This window comes from Battus philenor, unplaced genomic scaffold (assembly GCF_028537555.1).
Source record: "Battus philenor isolate CCGP_79_NKW_IND1 unplaced genomic scaffold, ilBatPhil1.0.hap1 SCAF_20, whole genome shotgun sequence".
In the NCBI taxonomy this organism is placed as follows: Eukaryota; Metazoa; Arthropoda; class Insecta; order Lepidoptera; family Papilionidae; genus Battus; species Battus philenor.
Window position 1 is genome coordinate 4,265,790 of NW_027181683.1, and position 22,926 is coordinate 4,288,715.

The 22,926-nt window shown below is 30.9% G+C and overlaps 1 protein-coding gene and 1 non-coding gene across 3 annotated transcripts in view; both read right to left on the reverse strand.

Moving 5' to 3' along the window:
- Nucleotides 1-565: 565 nt before the first annotated feature.
- Nucleotides 566-22,926, reverse strand: part of LOC137922650 (fatty acyl-CoA reductase wat-like) — a 44,730-nt gene continuing 22,369 nt past the window's right edge. For both annotated transcript variants that reach the window (XM_068765663.1, XM_068765661.1), the window contains exons 2-15: nucleotides 21,068-21,257; nucleotides 18,838-19,099; nucleotides 10,363-10,478; nucleotides 9,844-9,966; nucleotides 9,125-9,309; nucleotides 8,753-8,836; nucleotides 7,723-7,832; nucleotides 6,834-6,919; nucleotides 5,991-6,106; nucleotides 5,109-5,231; nucleotides 4,135-4,254; nucleotides 3,441-3,631; nucleotides 1,743-1,809; nucleotides 566-1,076 (exon numbers count right to left, since the gene is read on the reverse strand). In XM_068765663.1, the coding sequence (XP_068621764.1) occupies nucleotides 974-1,076; nucleotides 1,743-1,809; nucleotides 3,441-3,631; nucleotides 4,135-4,254; nucleotides 5,109-5,231; nucleotides 5,991-6,106; nucleotides 6,834-6,919; nucleotides 7,723-7,832; nucleotides 8,753-8,836; nucleotides 9,125-9,309; nucleotides 9,844-9,966; nucleotides 10,363-10,478; nucleotides 18,838-19,099; nucleotides 21,068-21,253 (1,872 nt within the window). In that variant the 5' untranslated portion in view covers nucleotides 21,254-21,257 and the 3' untranslated portion in view covers nucleotides 566-973. The remainder of the gene's footprint in view (nucleotides 1,077-1,742; nucleotides 1,810-3,440; nucleotides 3,632-4,134; nucleotides 4,255-5,108; nucleotides 5,232-5,990; nucleotides 6,107-6,833; nucleotides 6,920-7,722; nucleotides 7,833-8,752; nucleotides 8,837-9,124; nucleotides 9,310-9,843; nucleotides 9,967-10,362; nucleotides 10,479-18,837; nucleotides 19,100-21,067; nucleotides 21,258-22,926) is intronic.
- Nucleotides 10,849-10,921, reverse strand: TRNAV-UAC (transfer RNA valine (anticodon UAC)). Its single transcript has one exon. It is a non-coding gene; the product is annotated as a tRNA-Val (tRNA).

The following is a 22,926-nucleotide window of genomic DNA, read 5'->3' on the forward strand; positions in this document are numbered from 1 at the left end:
TGACCTGTATAATAAAGAAACTAAATTAAAAACAAAACAAAAAATACATTAACAGCTTATATAACAATAAAAATAATTTACATTTAATTCGACCATCAATATTATCATTTACGAACCGAAAAATACCACGCTCATAACTACTTCATGTTAGAGATAGCAGATTATCACATATTTCATATAAAAAATCATCAGCAATTACACAACTTCAAATACTAATATTGGTTGAAATTTGAAAATTTTAAATATGCATTGGATTTTTTACAATTATTTAAGAAATTTGATAATTATATACCAATGTCCAGATAGTAATATTCTGGATTTTGTTTAAATTTTATTCGAGAAGTAGCAAGGGTTGCAAAAATAAAAATCTTTAATCTACATATGTTTATTTTCAATTTATTCATAAAATATACAGATGTTTCCATATGTAAATACAACAATATATACACTTCTTATAAACTATAAAAAATTAAGCTAAAACTACAAATATTTTGAGAAAAAGTGTAGCGTTGAGAAATGGATTTAATTTTCATAACGTAACATATTCATTTCATAATTTCTTTGGACAATACCTGGGATAAGATTACAAAATGTATTATTTCAACTGTTCCTATTTTTCTTAAGATAATAATTTACATATTGGATTCTATATTAATCATTTGGCTTGGTTTTGCAAGAGTATTTCTTTTGCTTTTTCTTTTTGTACAGTCATAAACATACATTGTACTATGTATACTAATGATGTATGAAACGTTTGATTTATGTGTATCGCTAAAGCCATATTTTCTCACTATACCTATACTTCATTCACGTTTAATTTTTAAGTAATATTAATTAAAATTATGTAGTGTTGTCATGAAGTAATTTATTATATACTAAAAATTAAACTTTAATCTATCCCAGAATTTGCTATAAATAGAAAATATTTTTTCAGCGTAGTGCTACATTGAACTATAATACTATATTTTGAATACTAACCAAGTAAGAGCCCAGATAACAATTGTATAAACAAATAACCTAAATAGAGGACCAACGACAATGTGGTTATTTTCAGAAGCTGGTGCATATAATACAATCTGGAACAAATAATATACCATTAAATATAAATATCACTGTGATTAAAAATACATAACAAAACAGATTATTTTTACATACATAGAATCGATATATATATACATACATACATACATATATATATATATATATATATATATATATATATATATATATATATATATCGATTCTTAACTGATGCATCACTAGCAGTTGACATGTACACTTTATTTTCCTGACATATTTTATTTAGCTTTCAATGGTATTTTTGAAAGTGAAAAGGACATATTATAGAAATAAACGTCAACTGCAGCATAAACATGTGTTTACATATAGATACTATAATAATCAGCGGGAAAACAAATATTGTAACTTAAATTTTATGTACAGTTTTCTTGTTATGTTGTACGCATTTTAGAATATGCATAGTCGTAACAGGACAAAATATGACAGGTGTAAATAGGAAAAATAAAAGTAAAAAAAAGAAAACGCATTGTGCAAACGGCAAATTTAGACTGACGTGTTGCTCTTATGTAGAAACATGCTTAGCTTTTTTTTACTAAAGAGATATTTCATCCCAGCGAATACTAAGACGAACACTAGATTATTTACCAACTACATTATTTTATACTAACTTCATTTATGTTATCAATAGCTACCGCAATTAAAATAACCATTAAAAAAATTACCTGTTCCACTTTTTCCTCGCTTCAGGTAAAGTTGATACATCATCCTTCACTAGATAGACTCGAATTCCTGTAATGATATCAATGTTGTAACATATACACTTAGTCTTATTGCAAAGAAAAACAACATTTTTTCACTGTACGTAACATGTATTACTATTAATCTTCTAATATATAAAATTCTCGTGTCACGGTGTTCGAACTTAAACTCCTCCGAAACGGCTTGACCGATTTTTACCAAATTTTACATGCGTATTCAGTATGTCTGAGAATCGGCTACTATCTATTTTCCATACCTCTAAGTGATAAGGGTGGTCCACCCCTAAATTTTATTTTTAATTTTTTAGACAATTTTTTTGGTTTTTATTTTATTATGATACAGCATACAAAAATACGTACAAACCTAAATTTTCACCCTTCTACGATAAACCCTTATCTTACATTTGTTAATTTAAAACTAATTTTTTTTGCAAAACAACGTTTGCGGGATCAGCTAGTTATTAATAAAAAAAACATAAAGTTGTATATTCGTATTGGTCTCGATTGGTGCAATACAGTCCTTTAGAAGTTGGTACCCGTTACCTATAGCAGCATACACTCTTTTTATGGGAAAATTCTTCACTGCTAATGATATTAAAGCAGTGGCGTACCTAGGGGGGGACGGTCCGCACCGGGCGGCACTTACCTTGGGGCGGCATTTTTTATATTTACTTATAGTTGTAAAAAGCAACTTTTTCATTTTAAATTTATTTTTTTTCTTGAATAATAAATGATTATTATAAGTTTAATATTTGATTTATATAAATTATGATTAACTTTATGATTTCGAATATTATTCCTCGGTGTATATAAATGCATTTTAGTGTAAATTTTGGATTCTAATTCAAGAACAAGATAATTATTTTATTTTATTCATTAAAATTCGTTGAATTCGTAAAAGGATCTTTACGACTTTGTTTGGCAATTTTTCCTAAGTAAAATTTTTTGATGTCAGTTTATAAATGTCATTTCTTTTGAAAAGTTTGTATGATTACTTTGAAGTGATATATCAATATTTTTTAAATCAAAAACCACTATTTGATTGACATATAATAGAAAAGGCGGCAAACTGTAGATCGCCCCGGGCGGCAAAAGTTCTAGGTACGCCACTGTATTAAAGTAAGACTTACTCTCTCTAAAACTGACATTACACGTCTAAAACGTACGTCATAATCCAGTGCATTAAGGTCAGAACTAGATGGCAGTTAGTCTTTAACTCTTATGAGATCTGGAATTTTCGCTTCTTACCAAGGTTAGGCGGACCGAGCTACATGTTCGTGTTTTTGTAAATATATTGTATAAAGGATAGAATATAATGTATGTTTAAAATATGGTATTAATATGAATTGGCTTTACAGTTTTGTTTTTAACATATTTTAAACTGTATTTTTTTGTCTGGTGGAGAAATCGTATATGGCATTACCCTTCCGTTGCGGGGACAACAAAAGGTTATGCCAGACTTATAGCGATACCTCAAAACCCTACGTTATTCAATGACGCCTTTTGTTAAAAGTACAATGATGCCTTCGCTTGTTACTATAGTATAAACAACGATGTCAATTTTTGAACTACCTGAGTCAGCTAACAACATATTGGGTTATGTGTGAAAACCATACCTCAGTGTTGTGTTATGGGTTATAAAAAATGGTTTAAACTACAAACCTATTAAGAATGTCTCAGTCATATAATCCCAAGACATGTCTCCAATACTGAAAGGGAAAACAGCACGATCCGCCGAGGATAACGAACGCCACATCTCCCTCACGTTGTCGTCATTGAACCGCCAGTCTTGTGTTGAGAAGTAGAACAATATGTTGGCAATCTTCATCACTCTGCCATACAGCTTTAGCATTCTGTACAGAGGTGAGATAATAATAGATATTAATAGCAAAAAAAGATACATGTAATAAAATTAGATAAATTTTATTACATGTATATTTTTTGCTGTGTTGCTATTCATTTAAAAATACATGGAAAAATTTAAATAATAATAGAAGTATGCTTCTTATTTTAGTAATGGTGTAAAATAACCGCGTAGTCTTTTTGATATCGAGTACTTATGAAGCACGTTATATCATTGAATTAACCAAGCCGTCTAGTGTCATTTAGACGGGACTCCACGAAAGTAACGCGCATAGACCCCCGAGAAGGACCTGATTTGGGTTGTCCTTTGAAACAAGTTTTGTATTTAGATTTCAGAGTAAAAAAAGTAGAGATTTTCTGAACAGAAATGAAAAACCATTGAGGAAATAAACAGCATTCTAATGTCTTGAAACTTAAACTTCTAATGTCTGTAAATAAATTCCGCCACAAAACTATACTATTGCTTGTATATACTGTTACAAAATATACTCACACTCTCCGCCGGCATCGCAAAGCGCTGTACATATCGACCAGCAGCGCCGGGATATAGTGTAGAAAGATGTTGTACAGTAGGAACATGTAGTAATTGTTTGTCGCGTTCAGACCGTAGTACCTGATTGAACAGCCAAAGTCAGTTCTATTAATGATACAGGGTGATTGGTGTAAAGGCTTTAAAGTTGTAAATATTATTTCTCACTTTTTAAGAAAACTTTCAATATAAAGTGATCACTTATATTTATATTTTAATGCAGAAGACGGACATACAGTAAACAATAATTAATTTTAATATGCAGTAATCCGAATTTTGTAAACAATTTTTTCTTACTATATAATCATCATTATTTATTATTTCAGATACAATTGATTTTGAATAGAGTGGATGCAATGTATGCTACGTCTTGACTTTACGTTTTGTTGCAAATGTTGGTGCTATTTGAATGCGGCAACAGGCGACACAATTGACCATGAAACTTATTTATGAGCAGTAGAAATCTTATATAATTTATGCGCAAAGTGTGAATTATATAACATTGGGTTCCGGGAATCGAGCCCGCGACCTACGAACGCAAGTCTCAGTCGTCTACCGCCGGACTACCACTACACATAAGTTATATGAAAGTAAAAATATTTACACACACATATTCAAATATATATTGAATTATTTATGTGTTATTCTTACTATACTTTTTATTCTTTCTCATTATTTATTTTTATTTTAATCACGTTTCCATAGATATAGGACCTCCTTGGCCGATTTGAAATATGAGAATAACTTATGATTTTTTTATATAATAATGACTATGCGTATTATAAATTTAAAACGGTGCCAATTGCCAATAACTTACCCTATCCCCCCCCCCCCACACACACACAAACCCTAAATTAGGGATATCTTATAATCGAGTTTCTAAATAAATCGATGATTTTTTTTAAATTCGGTTAGTTCTCGTTATTTTTTATACTTACCAAACAGCTTTCATTGTCGGCTTATCCATGCCGTGCTTTCTGTTCAGTTCGATGAAGTCACCCCACGTGACGGGGTTCTGAGCACCCGACACGTAATTGTAGATGGGTATGTTGGAGGTTTGGCTGTAGAAAAATGATAATTTCTTAATGACAGGTTAAAAAGTAAAGTTATTACCTAAGTGCTCTCTGTCAGCAGTCGTGCTGTGAATATGTCGCTCAACGAGCCTTGGAGATGGTAAGACTCAGAATTTCCCTACGGCATCGAATCAGATATGTGGAGATCCGTAGAAGAACGAAAGCGACATAGCTCGGCGGGTTATCAAGTTGAAATGACTGTGTATAGGCCACATATCACACGCAGAACAGTTCGCCGCTGAGGATTTTGGATTTTGGAGAGATAAATGACCAGCAAGTGCAGCGTTTAATATCATAAGATGAACGAACGACTTTGTAAAGTTCGTCGGAAGATGCTACATACAGGCCGTTTTCAACTGGCTTTTATGGAAATTCATGTGGAGGCCTATGTCGAGTACTTCCTTCGGCTGAAAAATGATGATGCTCTCAGACCGTTTGTTATGATAAATCTTCTGGCAAATAGTTATTTTCTATTTACCTATTCCATGTTAACATACATTATTATTAAATATGTTAATAAAATAAAACCGAGAGTTGTTCGTAAAAGACATTACGACAATCATTGAAAGTTTAATAAAATCTCTTAAGTTTTTTGTTAAACATATATCGTGAACTTCAATATGGACCTCAAAAGTTACATGACCATAAATAATACTGTTTAATGTCTAAACTGAGAAATTAAAACATCGGGCTTCTGTTTGGTTTACCGTTTGGTTATTTATACTCTTATTAACGAAATATACTTACTTTTCTTTGAAATGTTTCGCGGTGTACCACGCGGAGGCAAGAATGGCGTTTACTGTCAGATCTACAGGCACCATGTCCGCAACCTTATTCAGATCCATATACATGGTGCGTATTACCTAGATTAAAACAAAAAATATTGATTAATTTTAAAAATGGAATAAAATTTGTTTGTATTTTATTGTTCACGTGTGAATGCTCCTTGTTGGCCACTACGGTAATAAATATTCTTTTTATCGCCCATAGAATGCTTAAACGTTATTTTATTTTACTTTTTTCTTATTATGTCACTATAACGAACGTTTAAAATCTTAGCTATAATTAATTTTGCTTACAATATATTCTCCTTATCTTGTTTTATTATTATTTAGAGATACGTTTAATATTGTTTTCCATTTTATTCAATCATTAATGATTAGATATAAGCTACCCAAATTAGGAACATTCTTGTGTGCGCCTACAATAGGCAAACATTTAATTATATTTGAAATATATAATCAAATAAAATAGAGGAACAAAATAGAAAATTAATGACGAGGAAATATATAAATAATTAAAAAATGTCCTGTTCGAATTGAAATTCGAACTCCCATTTGAATATACTCGTAGTGAGATAGACTCTGCCGTTTTGTTTTGGTCAATGTCACGACTATGAATAGTCTCCAATCTTCACATACGTGGTGAATATGAAGACTAGAGAATATATCGATCGCAGCTGGCTTTCGGTTTCCTCGCCAATGAAGAAAATTAAAAAAAAAACGTACATCAGCAACCACCCATTGCTGGTGGTATTGAGAAACCTCCTAATGACTTCCGTAAAACGCTTATAAACAGTTTAATACTAACACCTGTACCCATGCCAATAATAAGTCCTGTCGGTCCGTAGACGCTGTCTGTCCAACCGCGAACCGGCTCCTCGTATGTAGAGATGACTGCAAATATATATATACATATATATTTTTATATAGATAAACTGTGTTTCAAAATGAAGTTTATGGTTGATGGATTTAATAATTCCCAGAAGGAAAAAAATGTTGGCCACTTATTAAATTACTATTTATTTATTTAAAAAAATATAAACTGACTATGGGCAGCCACGTTTGCGTCATTATAGCGATATGATTCTAAACTGTTATACTTTCTAACAATAGTCAAAACAAAACAAACAAAAATATTTAAAGTTTATGATTAGCTCTATGTAATTTAATTTTTGTATAAAAGTAAACATTCTCTTATGATTTAACGACAATTATTTACTTCACAACATACTATATAATATACAGAATGATTAGTTACTACTAATTTGCTGTTAATTAATGTGTGGCACAGTCTTTTCCAAAAACCAATGTTTCAGAAATAATAAGTAACGTTAATGTTAGTAAGAAAAAAGGTTTTTAAAATTCGATTGACTACATATTAAAATTAATTATTGTTTACTTTTCCTGCAGATTTAGTAACAAAAGTTACAAACTGTGAAAATAATACTTGTCTATTTTAATATAAATTCATGTAACATATTTCAGAGTGATCACATAATACAGTGTAATTAAAAATAGCTGAAATAGTTTTGAAAAAGCTTTCTACAAATAATGAGCTATATATTCACCCTTAAAGCTATTACATCTATGATATTGGTCATATACTACTATGATAAATCCTATATGCACCGTTAATATAAGGCTGATTAGTTTTTAGTACTACTAGAAATAATTAATTTATCAGCTTATGTACGTACCTATTGACGGCCTCACGATACATATCGGCATGCCTTCTCCATATTTACGAACACCTTCTTCGGCTATTGCTTTAGTGAAACAGTAGGTGTTCGGATATTTGCCTAACAAGCTGCAATAAAGAACAATAATCAATCAACACCGATTTGAATTCGAACGCAATTGTGGTTGTGTCATAATTTTTAATAATATGCGATTTTATTCGAGACGTGGTCACTTACGACGGGCCTTTTAAGAAAACTCAAAGTCAAGCAGAGAAGAGAATAATGGAGAGGGCTATGTTCGAAATTTAGCTGCGAGATCGAATCAGTAATAAGAAGGCTCGCAGAAGAACTAACGTCACCGAGGTATCTCAAAGAATTATACGTCTGAAGTGGCAGTGAACGGTACACATCACTCGTGCAACCAATGGCTGTTGGAGCTGAAAGGTTCTCGAGTGCGACCACGAGCCGGTAGACGCGGCGTGGGTAGACCACCCACTAGGTAGACCATGGTTGCACAGACTTATTAAGACTAGGGGCCACTCGGGCAAATCATGAAATGATGGCGGGCCGGCCGCCAGAAGTATAGATAATTAAATTTTTTTGGTTTTATTCTGAAATAGAATTCAATATTTTTCGAATGTACGAGAGTATTATTTTTGCTGTCGGCGGCCCACCAGTATTCGACCGCATCCATAAGGTAGACCGACGACATAGTTAAAGAAGTCATTCGGTACGAACAGAGTAAGACCGTTTATCGTGGCGATCTTTGAAGGAATGGTATACATTGCAGCGGGCGTCTATCAGCTCAAAAGTACAAGTTTATATGTAATATACTACACAACTGGATATTATATTCCTGGCGATTGAAGGAATTACGTGCACAGATAGTTTCTCACCATCACCCACTAAACGCATATATTTGGTTTTAAAAAATCTACTTATTAAATAATTCTAATTATTGTAAACAAATATTAACAAAATATGATTGAAAGCGATGCACACAAATTACATAAATGAAAATAACATTTTATAGTAATATTAGTCTTACGTTGGAAGTATTTCTTCAATTAAACCATCATCTAATTCTGAAACTGCTTCCAAAGCCTCCACAGACATCGAGGGTTCGTAGAATCTGTAAAAAAAGTGTTAAAAATATTATATTAAATTGTGCAAGTAATTATTTTTTTATTTTACTAATCCTTAAATTTTTTTCTAATAATATTTTTTTATTTAATTACGCATCCGGAAGTAGTTAATTAGGAATTAGTTAATGAGCGGATTTCTCAACGTAACACAAAGTTTAGTTAAAAGCAATTATTTTTTAATTAGGTTTTTCTGTAATAATGTTTTCTAAATAAATACAATAAAAATAGCGATTAGAGACTTTATATCATAATTTTATATAAGAGAAAATACTTACTTCTCCTCTATATGTTTTACATATGTATTTGAGAATGCTGTCGACACGTGTGAAAATGCTTTGAGGTTTCTACATTCTTTCGCAAGTCTGATCACCTCTTTGGTCCCACGGACGTTGATCCCGACGGATACAGAGAGCTTCTCATCAAACTTCACAGTGGCAGCGGCGTTTATTATAATTGAAACCTGTAAAAGAATTTATATTTTAAAGAAAAACTAGAAATGACTTTTCTAGATAAAAAACAATAAAGTAATAAAGAATCGTTATTTCTGTATTAAAAATATTTTTTTATTTAACTGCTAATAGTGTAAGAACCCTTGACAAATAGATTTTCTTTATTTTACTAGTGTTTAGTTTGTGAATGTATAAATATGTATATATATATATATATATATATATATATAAATGTGTGTGTGTATGTATATAAATAAAAATATATAAATAGAAAAAAAGTTATAAACAATAATCAGTTTTGATTTCTCCTTGACCGTAAACTTTATAGCAATTTCTAGGCGTAGTGATCCAAATTTTATTACCACTGATCAATCTTTTATGAAATGATCAGTTTATGTAACATTTCAAAAGAGTATTGTACATTATTAAGGGATTAATTCAGTTTCGTTCTGTGGGTTCGTGTGGCACCTAAATATCAGGACCTGTATATCCACAACGTAAAAGTTAACACGACTATTTCAAAAATTCGCAAATCTCCTTGATACCTTGGATATTAATGTCTTCCTATCTTCATCACTGAGCCCAAGCCCTGGCAGTTCCATATCACCTTGTATTGGGACCACTTTATGTATACCTTTGGGATTTTCCTCGTGGGCCCGTTGGAACAACTAAAATAAAAAAAAAAATAGTTATAAACAGGAGCTTATAATTTTATAAAGCGCCATCTATAGACGAGTAGTTGTTAATACTTTCATTTAGAATTGCTGAACTAATCATTAAATTAACAATTTTGTAAGAGAGTATCTTTTATAAGACTACAAATTTTAATTTTCCAATAGTAAATACGAATAATCACAAGTCCAATCTGCGATAACGACCATACTAAAGTATTATGGCGACCCGAGAAAACCTTCGATCAGTGTTTAACAATTATTCAAAGTCTTTAAGATCTACAGATTCTAACACTAACCGAAAATAGAAATTTTATTAAAGAAAACCAGAAAGTGTTATTATATAGCGCCATCTACATTATATTTTGGTAAACTTTTTAAAACGGTACTTACGAAATCGTCTAGTAGATTATGTAGGCGTTTGGTACCATCAATACCTTTTTTTGGTCTTATTAATACGTAAATAGTGTCTACATCTTTACAAGACCTTATAAGTTTTTCTATTAAAACTGTAACAAAAAAAAGTTATTAAATTGAAGTTGAAAAAATAAATTTGTTCATACATTTTATGAATTGGTGTAAAATGGCAACCGCATTCTCTTTAACAACACGTTTTTCTCCTTATTTTAGGTGTCCTTTTTTCATCAACTAAATCTACTTACATAGTTATTCATAAAATTTCAATTTCATGTCCATATGCTAGGAATGATTAACATTTGTACCAAAATTCCAAGCCTTAGGTTTACCTTTTTATGAACTATATTGGCTAATATTTATATATAATGAATAAACATGTAGTTAAACATTATTTATTTAAAATAGATTTCGTGTGAATGTTTAATCATTTTCTATAACATTCACTAAAAAAAACAAAAATTATGATTCCGGCCAGGATCGAACTGGCGGCCTTCTGCGTGTAAAGCAGATGTGATAACCACTACACCACGGAACCCGTTGCATTAGAGGCGAAAATTATTAGTCATATAATAAAGTGTTAGGTATTTTTAACTATGATTTCATTTTATCTTTTAAACATTTGAATGAAAAACAGTACAAATATTTTTAAATTAGTATTAATCATCATGATGTTTAAAATGAAATTCACTTTATCACGGAAAACGATAAGTACGCAAATTGTTACAGTGTTACTTTTATATTCTTTCTATATTACGTTTAAAAGATAATTATCCAAACTAAATGAGCTTAGATTATAGTATCAGTATAAATTATTAATATTATACATCATTAATTATTTGGAAGTATAAATGTCTTTTGTCGCATAAATTACCACAAAATATTTATCATACCTAAATTAATTTTAGAGAGATTTGATAGCTACGGATTTATTCTCCATGTATTACTAACGTTGGTTTGTAGAACAACTTCCAAATGAATATCTGGTTTATAAAAAATACTCTCCAAGCGATTTATTACATTTGTAATTAAGATCACTTTGATACAGTTTAAAAGGTAAAACACATATAGCGTTAATTTATTTAAAGTTATTCATAAATGTAAATTAAATAACGAATGGCACGTAGTACCTTCGACGAAGTTTTATAAGTAGATATTTAGTTGCCAGTACTTTTGTACCACAATAACTTTTTTAAGTAACAAGAAAAAAATCACTTTGGACCAGTTCCTGGATAAGATTTTGTGTTATTCGATTCGCAGTGCTGATTTTGTATACCGAAACGGAGAACAAGAAAAAAACCCAAACGACAATAAATCCATAATGTACTTTTTGGGGCAGACACAATATTTTACCTGTACCTATATCTGTAACTTCAGATTTTACGTAATTTTTGTCTTGTTCAAATAAAAATTTTTAAATTTATTTATTTAATATTCTTTATTGTACATGTTAAGATACATTTAATAAGTTATACAATAATATACAAAAAAGTACAATGGGCGGTCTCTATCACACAAGGCAATATCTTACAGATAACCATAGTATGGAAAAGGTAAAAGTACTAATAGTGGGTAGTTTATGTGTACAAAAAATACATATTTACAAACAAACGAACATAAACCTACATAGACGTACATACTTAAACATACATACGAGTACATACATATATAACATATGTACTTATAATAAATAAAAACATCACTTGCCTCAGAAAGAAACATTACATTTTACTGTTTTTATATTTAATAAAAATTTAAAATTTTATTTTAAATTACAATCCTGGTGGGGGTGCATTAACATAAAACGTCTTTTAAGATAGAAAAGTTTATGGGCTCCCAGGCAAGCCCTTGCTTGGGATGCTACATACTACAATTTCACCGGATTAGAAGCCCGTGAACTTTTAGATAGCTTCCGGCGGACGCTCCATGGAGTATCTAGGCTGAAGGTCACGAGGGACCTTGGCTTATTCATGAAATCTATTCCACTGAATTTCAATTAACTACGTTCAATTCTCCTTAAACATACCCTTTAAATAAGTATGATAATATTTGGAATCAAAGCATACGCTAAATAGCCGATTGTAATTTTTTAAAAACAATGCTTTAATTAAAGCAGAGGTTAAGCTATTATGCATGTGCCCGTCGACGACTGACCTGGAAGGTCGTATATATGCAAAGTTAAGGCACAATGTATAAATTTTAAAACTACGTTCAGTTCATGTTTCATAAGTAAGTTTAAAATATTTTACACATATATCCAATGATTTTATATAAAGTCTCTCTGAAATATGTTATATTATTTTTAATTTTTGTATTAGAATGCGACATGCTAATAACTCTAGCAGTACGAAGTCTGTTAGGATAGCTATAAGAATTTTATAAAAACCTTTACTTAATATATTATTATTACGTGTTACGTTTTACATTTGCAAACAATCACTCAGTGTTGTATACTTACGTTCGTTGATATTATTAGCAGACTTATTTTCAAGATCAAGCTTTTAGTAAACATTAATAAAACATTATTTTTATCATATTTACATCATTACTTATGTGTATATGTAAGTATTTTTGTATACATGTATGTGTATATAGTAACGTATGTATTTGTATGTATACATATCTCTCATCTCCATCCAAAGGTTGTCTGGTAGAGATCGCCTCGAGCGATAAGACCACCTCTTGTACATCTATGCAAATTGTTTATTTTTTTTTAGTTATTATCTATGGTGTACAATAAAGTGTTAATAAATAAAAGTATAAATACTATTACGTCAAGAAGTGTTTTAAATGAGTATAGAACATTATTACACCTATTCATATGTAAATAGTTGTACATTTTTAAAAAATTAGTCGGTGAATGAATGATTCAAAATCAAATTCAAAATATCTTTATTCAAGTATCCATTTACATTCACTTTAAAATCGTTTATTGCGTTGACAATACAAGTTGTAAGCTACCACCGGCCCGGAATGCTGGTCAGCTGAACAGAAACTCAACAGTTGCTATTTTTAAAATAAAATTCAACATTTTCTGATATGTACTATAATATCAAATATTAATGAGTGTACAAATCCAGCTGCACATGTTTCGATAAACTAAAAACTTCCCAATGCTATAATAAAAATTATTTCATATTATACTATATACTAATATACTTTCTTTTCTGTCTAAAATAACTTATGGAACTTTATTATATATCCGTTCACTCAGATCTATTAAGGATTTGTTTTTGTTGACCTCTTTCAAACGAAAGTTATGCATCGTGTATTGACTTCAGCCAAATAATTGAGCAAATATTATATTTCACTTTGGATCATATTCAATGACCACTCGTGTACATGAAACATGTTATTATATACATTATTTATTATTGCTGAAACAATTGACTTTAGGTATCATACATGAATAAATAGCTAATGAATTATACATTCACCGCTTTTAAACTTGTACACCTTTTTACACTTGGCAACACCGACAACTAACGCCAGAAGGAACGTACATCACTTTACCGCACTTTTATGAACTGTATGTTATATATTTTAGGAGTAAACTATGTGGGACAGTTATGCGAAGTTAAACAAATGACTATCACACGGAAAACCAACGTCGAATGACCAAAAGACTTTTGTAATATTCTCGCTAGCTCTTATGATCTTTTTTTAGTTTAATCTGACTACCTATAGACATCAGACCAGTTTCGGTGTAAAACTTTCATGCAAAACAAGACGGTTATTCAAAGAGAGTCGATTTATCTCAAAGCGTGCCGTCAGCCGGAGCTTAAGCGTTAATAGTTTTCCGAAGGGTATATGCCGTCTTGTGCAGCTACTGATGCAATCAGCACTGCATTTTATCCTATCTCATTAGACGTACCGTTAGGGGCCTATTAATTTTAATTAATTGATACATTTTATTTATTTTTCGTCTGAAGTCACAGTTAGGCAAAGGCGGCACACAACGTGCCGGCCGTTGGGGCCTAAATATTTACAAATGGCGATCACGAACTGATATATGAGGCAAGGCAAGCTCTCCGCTAAGTATATCAACGTCATAGGCCTTTGCACATAGGCGTTTATCGGCTGACATGATAATAATGGTTCATATTAATCCACATAGGATCATTTACAACGCTCACTTGTATGAGTCATGAAAGTATATAGAAACTAGAATGAGAATGACCTACTATAATGGCATACTACAACTTAAAACTAGTATGAGGATTCCAAACGCGACGTATTCTGATGACGCTCACAAAAAACTCAAACGGGTTATTTTGTTTACTTTTACAATATCCTTAATAAGTTAGTAGAGCAATTCAGAGCATTCAAGCTTTATTATTACTTAAAAATAGTATTTTTTACAAGTTTATTTATAACACTCGCAGTTCTGGTCCACTCTTTGATTATAATCTTTTCTACAACCAAGAATCGTTTAATCCAATGACTGCTTGAAGTGATGAGTTAGAATTTTATCTTTACTACCTGTTCCCGGTCTGCAAATTCCCAGGTGTCCGTTCTTGAAGTTAATCATCCACGTTCCATAGTTTTAAAATTCAAGGCTTCTTCAGATTTTCCGATGTCTTCCTTAACGTTATACAATACGTGTAATATTTTGCATATAGGTAAGAAGTAAAAAAACAGATACAAAATTAAATAAATCAATTTAATACATAACACACCACCTTGAATAATAAATAATTTATACAAATCATTAACAGAGTTTAATTTTAAAGAACTACTTTTTCTACAATACGACTCGCCTTGAGACTTATCCTTCCGTCTGTAAAAAAAATAAACAAATTGTCATTAAATTGATTTTGCCTTAACTTTAATAACATATCTACTTTTATAGACAGCCAGTTATATATTAATTAAAAAACGTAAAGAATATTAATATAGGCCGGATTTTACAAATTGTATGCTCTTATAAACAATCACCAATCAACACTTAACAGAAGTCGCATCCTACGATGTAAATATGAATAATACTTTCAAAGAACAGAAACAATTCGGAAATAAAGTTGTAGATTATCAATATTTACGAACTGGGGTGCGAGAGAGACAGAGACTCCCGGGGTGCAATCTTTTATAATTCACACTTAATGCATTAATTATATAGGATTTTCACTGCTCACAAGTTTCAAAAGGATAGACAGCAGCGTACCACCAAGCACTGCGATTATGGTATCCCCAAACACATATAATAGGGGGAGGCCTATCCCTTGCAGTGAGTGTCTATTAGCTAAAAAGAAAGAGAGATTACTTTCAAATGAAACAAAGATAACTTATTGCAGACTAGATAGTTTGACTCCCATAGATTGCATTATTATTCAAATTCAAACATTCTTATAAATATACATATATATTACTATAAAATTTAAACATTATAATGTAATAAAAAAACTCTAGTATTAATAAGTAAATAACTAGATTATACAGTAATACTAGCTGTCCCTAACAGCGAACTTAATTCAAACTAAATTTCAAGTCTCTTACCCCTATAATTCCAGAGAGATATATAAAGTATATCACACAAAATGTCTGGCTACATTGTTGTCAAAATTTTATAGCATTCAGACCTATACTAACTATAGAAATTACAATTGCCTCAGTTACGCTTACTGTTATGATAAACACCTACCTATGATAAATTGAAACTTCTAAATCGTGTCGCGAAACAGAAATGTCAACACCGGATGATTATCGAGTAATGTGACTAAGACATAAAAATACTTTTGAAGAACTATTTTAATTATTTAAGAAATGTCATGGTAACTTTTTGCTCACTATTCTATAAATATATGCTTGCAATTTATTATTGTACAATATACGGTATAATATAAAATAATTAACGTACTTTTTCTAATATAAATGTAAATGAAATGTCTTAATAAACACATAAAAGGAATTTGAAATTCACTATTTGCTAACATATTTGCTAAATATAACATGTTACTATTTGCAATTGAAATGGATGGATGGAAAAAGTTTTTAGAAGACATTTTCCTGCATGTTCTATCAATTTATTACTTATCTTATGACTTTGCAATAAAATACCTAATGGACATTAGTTTTAATTTACTGCGCTAAACGGTTCAAAACTTTTCGGCTAATTCAGGCAAATGCTTTCTCGGGCGTTGTTTATACTCGTATTTAACTACAATTTCCTCTAGCTTTGTCTATAGAGCATACAATTTTCTTTATAATATAATGGATCTAAAATTATAACTATAATGGAAATTAAAATGTAACTTACCTTGTGCAAATCCGTAACACCAATAAAAAGCAATCACACAAAAAACACACCATGCAACACACATGCGAAATACGAAATAGACACAAACAATAAAGGCATATATTTTAAAACAAAACTAGAATCACTAGATACCTGAGAGTATAGTATTTCCAAATTAAAAAAAAACATATAATTTTTAATCGTTGTCATGCTATTTCTAAAATTTGTATTTCCGATCATTAAAAGTACTTATACATATCCTGTAACATTTCATTTATTCAAAACAACACATATATTTTCGATGTCAATTATATTTGTAATAATTATGTTGGTTATTAATCTTAAATATAGCCTATGAGATTATTACTCCGCTATTTGTATTTTTATTCGCCATAACTTTATATCTTGGCTGCTATTCGTCGGGATCACAAGATATAAATTATATATGTGATTCAAAATAAGATTCATAACAAGTTTACGCGACCAAAAACTGGCGGCAAAGAAATAAACGCCTTTGTAAAACAAAAACAAACACAGAGATGCATAGAATAAAACTTATAAATAGAAAGAATAACAAACACCGGTTTTATGATCCAGTTTGTAAAGTTGATAGCGAAACGTAGCGTTTAAAGATTCAAACTAAAAACTGTTGAAGCATTTACACACACAAACTGTATTTATCACACAACATGCATAAAACTAATAAACGATGTTATGTAAATATTGAATAAATTATCATAACAATCTTAGAAAAGTATATATATATAAGCAAACATCTTTTTAATCGTAATTTAGTACAAAAAATAATGCGCGTTTTAAAAGGTCCGTAACCATTTCTCAAAAAAATATCCTCTTTTATCGCATACATCGCTCGTGAAACCGATGGCCGTTAGGGCCGAAAGGTTCTCATGTAGCGATCACTAGCTGGTAGACGTGGCGTGGGTGGACCTCCACTGGTCGCTGGTTGCGAACAACGCATGACCGGTCCTCGTGGCGACTTTTGGATACCTATTCCTCTTTTATTGATTGTACGATATATTTTTAAAGCTTATGCTCATCCCATGTAAAATATATAATGAACTAAATTAAAAATATGAATTCATAATGATTAGGATATTCGAAAGAATGCAACTGCGATATAACGCGCACATATTATCGCTTTTATATCAAACCTTGAAATAATCCGCAGTTTTACTTCTAAATGACTTTTAGTCAATTCGGCTAATTTTTTTTCATATTTTCTTTAAGGCATTGGAAAGTTGTTATAGGGGGAAAATCAGAAAATCAGATAAAAAGAAAATCTCTTTTGTCGCCGTCGCCGTGTTTAAATTATCTCTTTCCAAATTATGTCTACTAGGATTATATTATTGACTTTCATATGTACATACAATAACATATGGCAATATGTTATTTAGCAAGGCACCAACTTTGAGATTTTACTATGTTTGTAACATATGTATAATGTACATTTCTAAAAAAAAAAAATTTAAAAGACTGACAAAAATTATGGTCTTTACCCAAAGTTTTTTTTTAAATCCAAAATCAATTATAAATATGATTTTCTGCTTTTGTCAAGGCTTGTTCATTTACAAACTTGTTTATGCTTTTTGTTTCAGTTTGTGGAATAGTAACACTTTTTTCTAACATTGATAACGCTAAAACAGGTTTGACTAATACTATCTATTTATAAACGCAGTAGATCAGTTGCTACTAATTAATGAATAGAATAAATAACAGATTACTTGCATTCTTTAGACATTTAGTTCATTAAGTAAGCATTATGAAGTATTGTAATAACATCCGATGTCTTGTTGATAATAGTAAGTTGGCACCGTGAATAACATCGGATGTAGGTTAAGTTAGTTAATTGTAGACTGGTAGCGGATTGCACCTCACAAAGTGAGTTCCAAAATCGATTCTTGGGGAATCGATTTTCAAAAATAGAGTCCCATAATTGTCTCTAGGGGAATTACACCTCATAAATAGAGTTCCAAAATCGATTCTCGGGGAATTGCTCTTCAAATCAAAAGAGCACAAAAATCGGCTTGCGATAGCATTTCATTTTAGTTTAGTACATTAAATTCATTGCAAAATTGAATAAAGTGTTTTTAAAATAGAATTCTGTCATTCTTTTTATCTGCTTAAAAAATTGAGATAATTGTTCGTATACATATTAAATTGCATAATAAAAAAGCAACACAAGCGCAAACATCACTCACCTTTGCCCAAAAATCCAGTCCCACCCGTTAAAAACACACACTGATCCTTATAAAACTTTTGTATCTCAGTCATTGGTGCTTTACCCTTAGTAAGTTTCCTCTTTTCTTCTTCCTTGGCATCCGCAATATCTTCTTCCGCGTAGTAGTTATCGAGTTTGTTAGCAGAGACAAACTCGTGATCTTCTGAAAAATCTAAAATGGGAGCTGATGGGGTCATCGCTTCGTTTTCTACGTCAGCGTTACGAACCGTGTTCTCTAATTCCTGGAAGAAAAATAAATAAAAGCAATCACTTTAACATTGAAATTCAAATTCAATTTAACTTGTAGCAGTAGACAGGTGACATAGCGCGCAAAACAAATCGTCACTGTCTTAAAGTTCTTGAGTGAAGTTAACGGACTGGCAAGCGTAACGTCGGACGTAGGACATAAGATATACTGACGACTTCCAAACGGTCCCGTTGGAAATCCATGCAGGACGCCTGTATCCTGCAGTGAACTTCCTATACTGAAAACGACGATAATGATGATGATGATGTGTTTTAATCACCAGATGATTATTATAAAGACAAAATTCGTATAATACACGTCCAGAAAATTCTAATGATTTGGTAATTATTACGATCCAACACAAAGCATAAACAGTATGGCTGCGAGTTTCATTTATAACTATAATTATCTCGTAAAAGACCTTATTCAAGTCGATGGAAATATTTTTTAATTGTCCCAAGCGTGCAACAGGGTTTTTTTTCAAGGTTTCGGACAGAATTTCCTTAACGGAAAAGAGGAAAAAAATATGCAACTATTTTCTTGCGATTTATATTCTAATGAATGAAATGAATAAAAATTTATTTCCAGATTTCAAAACCTTAATGTATTGTAATATCATATGCATGTAATATTGTATACATAAGATATGAGATGAGATGTATGTTCATCTGATTGTGAGATATAAAGCGGCCATTACAATTCTGTGCTATATAGGGAATTCAACCGATAAACTATTTGTGTAGTTTTTGTTTCTGAGTTCGTTATTACGAGTCTTGTGACAGCGTGTGTTCCCACGTACTTTAAAACAAAATACAATAAAGCCTAGTGCGTATTGATCCGCTACTGGAAGAGGGTTTATTTTCACAAGAGTTAAAAAACTCTTATAAAAATAGATTGCATCAAATTAAATATCTTATTACATTAGATTTTGATCACAACATTACGTTTAAATATCTCTGCCATCATCTGTTTAATCTTTGATACGTAAATCTATTTAAACATTGCCTTCATTTAATGTTGATCATTTATGTAAATAATGTAAGTAGATATTTAGATATATATATTATATTATATTTATATATCATTACAGTTAGTAGTAGTCACTACCATATTTATATTATGTTTTTTTATCATGGGTATTGTTTCCTTCTCATTTAGATTTTTTTTCCTCTTTTATATTTATTTATTTCACATACAGTTATTAATTTATGTCTGCGCTGCCTAAACGGTTAACTGGTAGAAAATGCGTTCGACATTAAGTTCGCCGTTATACATACATAGTTAAAAAATGAATTGAAATAAATAACTCGCAAAAAAATCTTTACCGATTACCTAATACTTTGCAGAAATTTCTTAGAGAATAAAATATAATTTTTGTAGTATGGTTTACATTCGCAATTTTGATATGCAAATCGCAAGTCTATCGATGAATATTTATAGCATCGATCTTAAAAGTTTATGTCTACCGTGTTGAAAAAGCCTAATCAAAAAACATTATTTAGTCAATCATTATACATTATAACGCTATTTATTCATTTATAGATTTTATCTACACTTTATTATATCCCAAAAAAAAACCAATAAAATACACATAAGGAAGTATATATAACACAAAAAAATAATACGCACAAATAAGAGCAGCTGTAGCCTATTGGTAGAGGTTTAAGACTTGCGATGGTAGGTCGTGAGTTCGATTCTTGGGCTACAATCTTATTATATACAAGATTCACACATGGTGCATTAACTGAGATGTCACTGATCACAAAGAAGCTTCCAGAGGAACGGCAGCAGCGTCCTCTGTGTACCATAATAGCACATTGCGATTGCCAACTGGTCTACTTAATGTGGCGATTGTGGTATATTCCTCTATAGATATTTCAGGGCTTTCCCCTATGCCTTGCGGTGGGCATGTAAGTGCTGAAACGACATAATAAATTATAGTGGTTACTAAATAATAACTTACGTGTAAATTCTCTTGCAATTCTTTGCTAATGTTCCTGACATTTTCTAGCTCCTTTATCTGTTGGGCATTGGGTTTCCCATACACGTCGATCTCGATCTTCTCTCCTTTGGCCTGCGCGGCGGCCCATTTTTCCATTTTCTCACGCGACGATTCCGTTAACAAAGATTCGTCCTTCGAATGATTCATTGTCCTGAGAAAAACAATTACTCATTTAATTGGAATATCATTATAATCAAGATGATAAACAAGGTAATATTTTCTTTTAAAATTCCTTTGTTCTTTTTATTAAATAATTAACATGGTAATAAGAGAATAAATTATATACCACCACTTTTGATTGCAGTTTATTGGTTTTCATTTTGGTAAGATAATTAATAAACAAATGATTTACAATAAGTAGTAAGTAAAAATGTCAATTTTGTTACATACAACATACGTCGTCGATACGAAGAAAGCATTGCGAAAGTTAATACGATCGTACCACAATAATACGATATTACACAGACTTGTTATTCAATATCTGTTTAAACCACATTTATGGTCAATGGTTTCACACCCTGCTTTGCTCTTTTTCTAACCACATAATACTGATAATAAATACAGTATTCATTGGACGGACTTAATACCAAAAATATACTACTTATTTCATTACTTAATATATAAATAGGGATAAAGAGGTGTTTACATGCATCTATAGTTTGCTAGGTGTGGAAATTTTCCTGTTATTTTGAGATTTGACGTATTTTTGAATCTGGTTATTGGTAAATATTTGACATAGCGTTTTCCCGAATTTATTTCTAGTTCATCGAAAACCAAAACATCTAAAGAGATTGGGACGTGTTTTGAATCGAGAACACGATTGTAAAAAAATAAAAAAGCACAAAAATTGTAAAATAGATTGTTTTTTGAAAAAAAAAACTTTCGTAACTATTGATTTTTGCATAGAATGTACCATACATTAATTAAAAGCAATAGAGCTGTCCACTGAAAGGCATAAGCCTCCCCCGACGATATCTCTAAGCGATTATGGTATATCCCCCATATACCATAATCGCCACGCTTAGGAGGCTCTTGGCGATCGCAGTGTGGTATTATGGTACCCAGAAGACGTTGCCTTCCGCCCTTTAGAAACTTGTTTGTGAGCAGTGGCAATCCTATCTAATTTTTTTTTCACAATATTGAACATTGTATCTCAGGTATTGAACCCTCGTGGACCTATGATCGCAAGTCACAATCTTCTGCCGCTAGGCAATCACTGCTCATTACAAGCCTTTACATCTATTTACAATCAACTTATATACAAAATATGTGGAAAGAATTTGTACATATCCATGACTAAGGATAAAATTTTTATACTCGCAAATTGTTTGTAAAATTGCCGATTATTTATTTCGTCAATACCTGTAAGCTATGTTATGTTCAGATATGTTTATCATATTATTTTTGCAATATGTAAATAATTTATATAATAATGAATTTATAACAACATGTATTACAATACAAGTTTTTGTAAAGTTTTTTTTTTGTACATATATCACTTCCTTAATTAAAATAATACAGCAATACGTGACATTTGGATCAATTAATGGATCCGATCATGATTAAACAATACGCGAACAAATTAAATATGCAGTGACATTGACCTAAAATCAATATAAAGAACGAAGTTATAATTATGAGCATAAGGTTTAATAATACAGTTTCCACAAAGGCGAATAAATACTTGTTTTAAATAAAATAAATGCTAAGTAATTTATCTAAATTATGATTTTTTTTTGTACTTGATAAAAGGTAATACTGAATTATTTTTTACAAAAACATACGACACTAAAAACACTTTTTGATCTTAAAAAAAGCTT